The following is a 9,605-nucleotide window of genomic DNA, read 5'->3' on the forward strand; positions in this document are numbered from 1 at the left end:
CGGATATTTGTGAAGTATAACATGCAATAAAGAAACACTACAAACACAACGAAAAGCTGCTAGTAGACCCGTGCTGTCGCAGTTTAAACTCACTGGCATTAAAACATAGAGCAAACTGCCTTCGAAAACTGTCGCAAAAAGGACTATTTGACGGGGATCTCGCGGATGTATTCCTAACTTTTGGTGAGTGTACTGCAAAGTTTTTTTTCTTTTTTCATCTGATTGGTTGGCTTTGCAACGTGCTTGCTTTGGTCGCTCAAGTGACGTAAAAGACCACGGAGTTAGGGTTAACTCTTCAGTGACCGTGAGGAATTGATGCGGTCCTCGGGAATCAGAACTGTCAAAGCCCAATAACCGTTAACATTCACTGGCTAGTCAGTTAGTTATGTAGTTGCCAACATGGCGGTTCTCCCTTTACTCCCGAATGGTTTAATTCCATATTAGCTGGGACGCCGCTTGGTCACGTGACACAAAGGGGCGTAACGTGTTTGTTTACAGCGGAAGTGCTGCTCAGTCGTGTCTCCTGGAGCATGCGGTTGTAGGGGCAGGCTAGGGATGTGACAGACTGACTGGCGTGCTGGATGGCGGCTATGGAACGCACACTACCGCCGTCACCTGTGCTCCCGGAGCGCGAGGCCTGTACCTACACCAGCTGCTACTGGTAAGGAGCCCTGCAGGCCACTTTCGGACCATGCAGTCGCCCGTTTTTCCTGCTGTAAAGGCTCGACTTAATCAGTCGCTGGTCTCGTCTTAGATTCAGGAGCCGTATGCCCCATGTGTGTAATAACCTCAATGTAGTAGCCTCAACCACTTCTGCCGGGAGGCTTTTCCACATATCTGCCACCCTCGTAGTAAAGTAAAACTAGCTTATTGTAACTTTTCTGCTCTTTTGAAATATTTTTTCCTCCTTTACTTTGTTAGACCCGTTTAAGTGTTAAAACCCTCTTCTTGTGTCCCTAGAGCTCTGACCACCAATTAGAACATTATGTGTCGTGACAAACACGCTGAGGACCTCCCTGCATGGGTAGAAAGAACGGTCCTCAGGGGCAATGTGACCCAGGGGCACTAATGTGCAGCAAACGGATTGATTTATTTGTAAAAAAAAAAATATCCCTCCAAGATATAAAATAAAATCCGAGCTCCCGGTCGGAGCCTCTCTGGGTATACTGAGCAGCTAAACGCAGTTAACTGTATCTCCCCGGCCCAGCTAAGCCAGGATCTGGAAACCGCCCCCTGGTCCAGGGGGTCTCAGCCTCTCCTCTCCGCAGTCTCTCAGATCTCAGGCTCCAGGGTTTTTTAATGCCCAGCACCTGTGCCTGATGTGGGCTTCATCAAAGTTCTGGACCGGATCCTGCGAACTCAGCTTAGGCATTCAGTCTGCGACCATACTGGAGTTAGAGCGTCCCCCCCCTGCCGGGACCCACACAATACACACACACACAACACCTCCATGGGGCCGTACGAAAACACACACTTTACAAAAATTTCTCTTGCGTTAACTCTTCTATTGTATCCTCGATGAATACGTGCTGGTGCTCTGATGTCATCGGAGTCATTTTTGCCCGGGATTGGGAAACGCCTGCTTACGCTTTATATCAATAGACCGGAGCGCTTTGCGTACTTGGAAGGTGAACGACAGCCGCTAATAATAAGAATGTTAATACAATATATTTCTGATCAGTTTTATTTTTACCGGCCAACATTTGCGCTTTCTTCCCATAACAAGGACATTTCTAAGCTTTGGTACGGTAGCGTGTGTGCGGCGGGTGAATGTTTCCGCTGGAACTCAACATCAGCAACTACAGCTTTCTACAGGGTGAATAAGTGAGTTTTCAGGAGACTGAAAGCTCGGAAGAAAGGGCAGCTTGTCTGTTATACGGATACATAGTTACCCGAAAGAAATGAAAGCAGAGCAGACCTGCAGAAAGGATCCTGATGAATCTCTCGATGCACCTAACTGGCTTGCAAACTCCCTATTTAGTGAATAATCCCTATTTCTATCTTTGAAGAAGGTTAAGAGGGGCTGCAGGTGTTCTCATGTTATTGGGCTGCCTTTCGGTTTACGTTTTGTTTGCTCTTTGTCTCTTCTAAACCACGATAACCATCGTCAAACTTTTGCTCTTAAAGTGAAGAAAACGTCTGGAAGCTTTGCGAGTTCGTCCGAGATCTTCACCCCCAGCATCTGGAAGAAGTTTATGCCGTGTTCCTGTCCAATAACAGCAGAGCGGTAAGAAACCTCAGTGTCTGTAGGGACTGTTTTCAAGTTCCAAAGCAGGTCTAAAGTTAGTTCTTTAAGTTGTATCTGTATGTTCGCATACATACTTTGGCAATGAATAAGATTCGGTGCGGTGAGCGTGTACTGCGCCTGTGGGCAGTGGGCTAGACATGCTTTACATACATGTATAATATATATATATATATATATATATATATATATATATAATGTGTGTATATATATAAATATATACCGTATTTGCTCGATTATAAGACGACCCCCCCCCCAAAATTTGAATATTAATTTAGGAAAGAAGAAAGCCTGAATATAAGACTACCCTATTTTTTGTTATTTCCTTTTATTTGCCAACCTGCCCCTAGTTATGCACATCTGCCCCCCCAGATATGCCTTATATGCAACTATGCCCCCCAGAAATGCCTTATACCCCCTACATGCATTGTAAACCCCTATTTGCCACTCCCCCCCAGATATGCCTTATACCACCTATATGCCATCCTGCCTCCCTGATATGCCTTTTAACCCCCTATATGCCACTCTCCCTCCAGAAAACCATTAATCCCTCCATGCCGCTCTTCTAACCCTCCCCATGCCACTCTTAACCCTTAAATACGTAAGGTAATTTTACAAAGTACAGGAGGGAAGAACAAGAGATCCCAATCTAAAACTACAGGGTCAGAGGCTTAGAGGTAATGTGAAGGAGTTCTACTTTACTGCGAGGGTAGTAGATAAATAGGACAGTCTCCCAGCAGATGATGTGGATGCTAACACGGTGAGGGAATTTAAACATGCATAGGACAGACATAGAGCTATCCACCTCTCTTTGGGACCTGATCAGGAAAAGAGAGGAGACTAGACGGGCCAAATGATTCATGCACAAAAAGTGTCATTTATTTCCGTGTCGCACTACCGGCATTATTCGTTGGTAACAGATTTCTTTTGTGGTTTTTGATGTCTGCAGATACCGCTTTGGAAGCAGAGACTCGGAAAGTTTGATGAACCTGTGGTATGGGTGAGTGATGCTGATTATCTAAAAACATCTCAATAACACAAATTTAACCATTTCCCCTTGTTGTTTTACTCACGGCCATGCAATATTTTCTATCCGGCCATGGAGTCCATCTGGGTACCGGTGGAAAGGAGCAAATATGCACGCTTATTCCTCCTCAGCCTGTATGTTCCGGCCTTAAGGAATCTCATTGCGGGGTTATTACTTGTTTCTTGCTTAACCAGCGCATAGCCCCCCCTCGCTGTGTTTCGATCACCATTATAATTAACTTATAATATTATAATTAACATGGGACAGATGTAAAGCGATCCCGAATCTAAGACCAGACCAAGGACTGATTAAGATCTGAGTCTACATCAGGAAAGATGAGCGGCTAGACGGGCCGAATGGATCTGATCTGCTATTAAATCGTTTTTAATGTTTTTTGTGTGAGCAGCATAGCTTTTCTTTTTTTACGGGGCCTTCCATTATTATACAGAAAAAAACATATTGACTAAAACAATAATGTTAAGTAGCCGGCTGAAAGCTTTTCTGACCCCCGTGCACATGCTCTGAAAGAGCACCCTTTAATTTAATTGGCTTTCCGAGTCATAGGTCCGTGGAGGAGGGCAGCTGCAGGGTTGCAGTTTCTGCGTGAAGTAAGTCACGTCGTCGTGTTAATGCCTGGATGCTGGCGTAGGTTCTATTCACTGAGAGCAGAGTTGGCAAAGAAATAGCTAGAGATTATATTTTTCACGCAAGGAGGGGACTTGCCAAACTGATAACGCTCTCTTCCATCAGAGTCCTGCGGAACGGCTCGCTGCCTTTCCATAAAATAGAAGAGGACGGGATCAGCGAGGAAGCTGGAGGTCCTCTGTATATAGTGAGTTTGGTGTCATTCATAAACTTTCATGCCCCTGTAAGAAGCCTCCACTAACTTTGTCTTGATGATTTTTTTTAGGAGCCTAAAACTTCCCCTTTCAATTATGTTTCAATCATGAAAAAAATGGCCGGCAGATCCATTCAGCCCGTCTAGTCTGCTCGTTCTTTGTGTTTCCTGCATTAAAGACAAAAACCTTGGTCTCGTCTTTATGCCCGTCCCGTACATGTTTGCATTTCCTTACTGTGTTAACCACCAACACTTCTCCTAGGAGGCTGTTCCACTTATCTACCACCCTTTCAGTGAAGTAAAACATACATTACATCTAAGAATCTGTTATTTATTTGTATCTAATGAGACTGCTGGAGACAGTCAGTGACACGTTGATTGTGTTTCCTTGTAGGATTATCACGTTATATTGCTGCACGTTACCCAAGGAAATCCCGGTTTGATTTATGACCTAGACTCCTTGCTGCCATTCCCTTGCACTTGTGAGATGTATATAAGAGAGGCTCTCAAGCCCGACCACGAATGGGACGTGTGCTTCCGGAGGTGAGACATCCGTTTCATCTTTACTGTTGCCTTTTATCTTTGGAAGCAGGCACCGATGGTTATATTTTTCATTCATTCGCAAACATGCTAAACTGAACTTCCACATTTGTTAACATTACTGCTAGCTGATATAATAAATAAATATTCCCTTTAAATTGATGGAAAATATTGGCCGTCGCTGCAAATCCTAGAGGTGCGTTATTTATTTTATTTTTTTGCTCTAGTGCTGCATGCAGGTAACCGTGCTGTGACCATTCATATCTCACACGTAGGAATCTGAGAGTCATTCGAGCGGATGAGTTTCTGAGGACGTTTGCCTCTGATCGATCTCACATGAAGGATCACAGGGACAAGTTTATAAAACCTCCGCCGCCCTATCCGTGCATCCGAACGGCAGGTCAGTGAAGGCTTCTTACCGTTACCTGGTTTTTCTAAATGGTTAAGCAGGTTTGTATGGGATCCTATTCGGTTGAGCAGGTGGTGGAGCTTGAGAACTTCTGGGAAGATGTGCGTTTCTTAGTAAACTTGCAAAATAAAGAGACGGCCTGCTGAGGATGCTCGGTCCCCCTCTGCTCTCTGTCAGTTTTTGCTTCTCGAAGCAGCCACTGGCAGGAAAGCGTTCCTATTCATAGAGTGGGATCTCTTTTTGAGCACGCATGCAGGGGGTCTTTCCTGATGTCTCATGTGAACTAGCGCTGTTAAGTAGGAGATCCATTTAAAAGCACAGTCTAATGCTTCTGTCACCACGTGTAAAAGGAATGAATATTAAAGGACTCTGTGTGCTTTAATATCCTTCAAAAAAACAGGAATGACAATAAAGGACCTGAGACAGAAGAGGCTACTCTGCTGCAGCAGCTGCCCTCCTCCATGGTCTAACAAATCTTGTCTGTTAGAAGCAGGCAAGTGGTTTCATTGAAATCAATGGCAGCACATTCCGCACATGCGGATAGGGGTTTGTAAAGACCCCTGCACGCAATGCTCACCCGAGTCAGCACTGGATGTAAGTATGTGTGGGGGGGTCTCCTGCACAGCGTTTAGCTGGGGAGTCAGGGATGGAGCAAATGGATACGGGGGGGATTCTGCAGAATCCTTGAATATCATATGCGTTAATTTGCATGTGATGGCTGGAGTGTCCTTTTAATGAAGCACTTCTCCTTCAAGCTAATAGCCGGGAGGTGGGGAAGTGGAGCAAATGTTTAGTTAGGATCCTCATGAACCCTTCTACAGATGCACATGCAAAAAAAGAAAGCTGTAAGGTGGCACCCAACTATCATACATTTACATGCATATGATGGCCGAAGTGAACCTTTAATAAAACTAATCCATGTGTATAATGGAAAATCTATTATCTTAGATGTATTCAATTATATTAATAGCTAACGTTTTGTGTTTCAACACCAGCTTTGCATTGATATCACTATGTGCTCACAGTTTGTTAACACTGTTAATGTAAGTCTGATTCTGCTTTAACTGATCCACCGCGGGGCACTATAGAGCCTTTATTAAACATAAGTATTATTGTTATAAAGTAACAACTTACTGGGCTGTAATTGGAGCTTCTCCCCCAAATACAATAGAAATATTTAGCTTAGGCATTATCTTGTGTGTGTATATATATATATATATATATATATTATTCATTTTTTAATGTCAGATTGTTGAAAATGAAATGTTTAGTTTCAGACTGAGCTTTTCCCAGTAATTCCTACAAAAAGCGGTGAATTTCAGTAACAACTCCACTGGAGAATGGACCAGATACATTTTTGGACATGCTTATTAGATACAATTTATATTAAAAAAAAACCAAAACAAAACATTCTTATGAATGATCCATTAGTGCGTAATCCCCCATAATGTTGGTGAAACCTTTGCGGGTTTACCCACATCGTCTATGGTCTGGTCCACAAAGTAATCAGCAGGCCGCAATTGTATTTTTTTGATTGACAGTTTGGTTTTGAAAATGAGGCCATCCCTGTCCTAAAATAAACCTGTCCCCGATGGAAAACCCTGAGATTACCCTCCGAAGATCTCTGCGTCTGCCAAATAAAACATCTCAGGCTTGTAAACTGTCTCTATCTCTCTGTCGGGGCCAAGATAAACATCGCTTTACAAAGTTAGATGGACTTCTTTTATATGTTTTTTATTTTTAAAATGTGTTAACACGCAGTCATTGATAAATCTACTACATTAAAGCTGTTTAGTAAAAGGGCTTAAAAATGCTTGAGTTGCCCCCCCAGCCTGTTAACACTAGAAGGAACTGATACGGGCTGGATGATAATACCATTTGTGTTGAGATTTCACTCTTTGTCTTCACCCCTGATTTATAGGAACTATTGAAATATACACCGTTCGAAGGCTTGGGGTCGCTTGGCTGTTTTCATGGGAAGTCAAGAAAAGTTCTGGTTGTAACATAATTGCAAAAGTGTTTTCTAACCATCAATTAGCCTTTTAAACTTAAGCTTGGATCAGCGCACACAACGTGCCATTGGAACACAGGAGTGATGGGAGTGATAAAGGGCCGTTGGAACACAGGAGTGATGGGAGTGATAAAGGGCCATTGGAACACAGGAGTGATGGGAGTGATAAAGGGCCACTGGAACACAGGAGTGATGGGAGCGATAAAGGGCCATTGGAACACAGGAGTGATGGGAGCGATAAAGGGCCATTGGAACACAGGAGTGATGGGAGTGATAAAGGGCCATTGGAACACAGGAGTGATGGGAGCGATAAAGGGCCATTGGAACACAGGAGTGATGGGAGCGATAAAGGGCCATTGGAACACAGGAGTGATGGGAGTGATAAAGGGCCTCTATGTCCATATGCAAGAAGCGTAGCGGGGTATGTTTCCAGAGGAGGTAGCAGGTGATGGAGTTAAAATAGACAGGCGTCTTCCGACTTCGGTATCCAAACAGTACCTGCCCCGGCAAAATTGACATGCAAATAACAATGTGCATTTAACAGGGAAACACAGCGGGAATGGACCTTTAATATAAAATGACTGATCTATGATAAATTGAGCACTACAGAGATGGTGCTAGACTGGCCTAACATGCGCCCGGGTGCTGCAGGGGGTTAAGCAGGGACTCGTGCGCTCGCCCCATTGTCTGCTTACATTTTTACTATCAACACCAATGATTACGTTAAATGATTAATGACCCTAAAGTTTCCACTGGAGACGCTCCAGATGGGTATTGTTTTAGTACGCGACACAATGGGTTACAAATACTTTCAGCAGCCGCCCTTACAGAACCAGCTTGGAAAAATGAAAGCTATTCATCCGTCTATTCTTATCCGTGAAAATCGGCGGTAGGCATTCGTAATAATGTTCTGAAAGTGTCAGGGGGAGCGTAAGAGACCCAAACTGACCCGCAGTATATACTTCTAATCACCCCTGTCTGATCAGGATGTTCTGTATGAAGATGGGTTTATTTAATAAAGCGAGAGCTGGCAGGAGGGTCGTGGTTTCGACTCCCCGATTTCACTATGAATGGCCGTTCCCGGCAAACTTTTTTTTGTATAAATTCAGGAATTCTTAAAGCGATTTCTGCAACATATTCAAAGATGGCAAACAGTACTAAAAAAATAAATAAAAAAAGGTTTAATCTAAAAAAAAAACAAAAAAACTTTATTCTTGACCTTTTAAGTACAATACCTAATAAATAAATAATTTATTCAAAAAGGGTTAAGTACATTATTATACCTAACTTTAGACTGCTTTTTTGGGGGATTTTTTGTCTTTTGATGAAGTATAAATTTGCAGAGCCGCTTCCTGCGCAGGACCGACGTTCTATATCCGTGAGATAAGTAGCCTGTCAATGGTGTGTTAATATTTTAATGTTTTGTTCTCTTTCCAGAGGCGACCATGAACCTGGATGATTTCATAAGTATGGACCCTGTAATCGGATGGGGTATGGTGTACACGGTACAAGAATTTACAAAGGAGTTCTGCCCCGGCGTTTGACGCCGGATCTTTTTAACCCTTTCCCATTCATCGGGACATGAAAGGAAGCATTGTTCCCAATAGTTTCCATCGTGCATAATTTATATGTTTTAAATGTTTCACGGCCAAACGTCACTCGTGTGTCTGGTGCTGTGAGGGTACTTTTATATGGCCATGGATCCCAATTTTTTTGCTTTAGTAGCTCTATTTCACCAGCAGTTTTTCATTTGGGGGTTTTTTTTTTTAAACATAAAAAAAAAATGTGAATTTCAATATTAAAATATTTGATTAGGGGATTAGGGCACGGAACCTTCAGAGGCAGACAGAACGCTTCGAGCTTTGTACGTGAACTCGTGTTAAGCCATGGACTGCTAAGCTGGGAGTCTCCCTGCAAATTATAGAGGGGACTGAGCCATGCCTTATAGAACCATTAAAAAATAGAAATATTTCGGTTTCACGTGTTAAACACGCTTAATATATGTTGGTTTTAGACTGGGGATCTGAACTTATAAACAAGGAGTTGAGCAGCTGGTTACAAATTTGGGCACAATATACAGTGGTTTCTAAACAATTGTTTCACACTTAAAGGGATCCTCCTGCCATCATACGCGCTTTAATGCATATGATAAGTGTCTCCTTTAAATTATTGTTTAACCCCCCCCTTGCAAATATATGGGGGGTTTCTACAGAATTCAACACTATGCAGTTGCTGCTCCCCACCCCAGGCTTGCAGGGGGGTTGTTTGGCCAAACTTTCGTACATGCCAACGTGCACGCGCCATTATACTTGCCCCCAGCCGCTTTCAGGCAACTGTCCTTTTACATTTGTAAGAAAAGCTGATGTTTTGCTACGAATTGAGCAATAAAATAATATATTTGTCATGCAAACATATCTCGTTGGCTTCTAGTGGTTTCTTGTCCAGAGACATTCATATTCATTAAGCTGTCTTGAACCAGGTGTTTGTGTTTAGTGCCAGGGGTTGGACCCCGATAGATGGCTCCTGCTCTGTGTT

The 9,605-nt window shown here is 43.1% G+C and overlaps 1 protein-coding gene across 1 annotated transcript; it reads left to right on the forward strand.

The window, feature by feature from the left end:
- The first annotated feature begins 470 nt into the window (after positions 1 to 470).
- NTAQ1 (N-terminal glutamine amidase 1) lies at positions 471 to 9,037 on the forward strand. Its single transcript, XM_053466476.1, has 6 exons — positions 471 to 661; positions 2,128 to 2,227; positions 3,195 to 3,245; positions 4,505 to 4,653; positions 4,926 to 5,050; positions 8,508 to 9,037. Exons 1-6 carry the CDS (start codon positions 582 to 584, stop codon positions 8,612 to 8,614), a joined length of 612 nt encoding a protein of 203 aa, XP_053322451.1. The 5' UTR covers positions 471 to 581; the 3' UTR covers positions 8,615 to 9,037.
- Positions 9,038 to 9,605: the final 568 nt, after the last annotated feature.

Source organism: Spea bombifrons, chromosome 5, assembly GCF_027358695.1.
Source record: "Spea bombifrons isolate aSpeBom1 chromosome 5, aSpeBom1.2.pri, whole genome shotgun sequence".
NCBI classification, from domain to species: Eukaryota; Metazoa; Chordata; class Amphibia; order Anura; family Pelobatidae; genus Spea; species Spea bombifrons.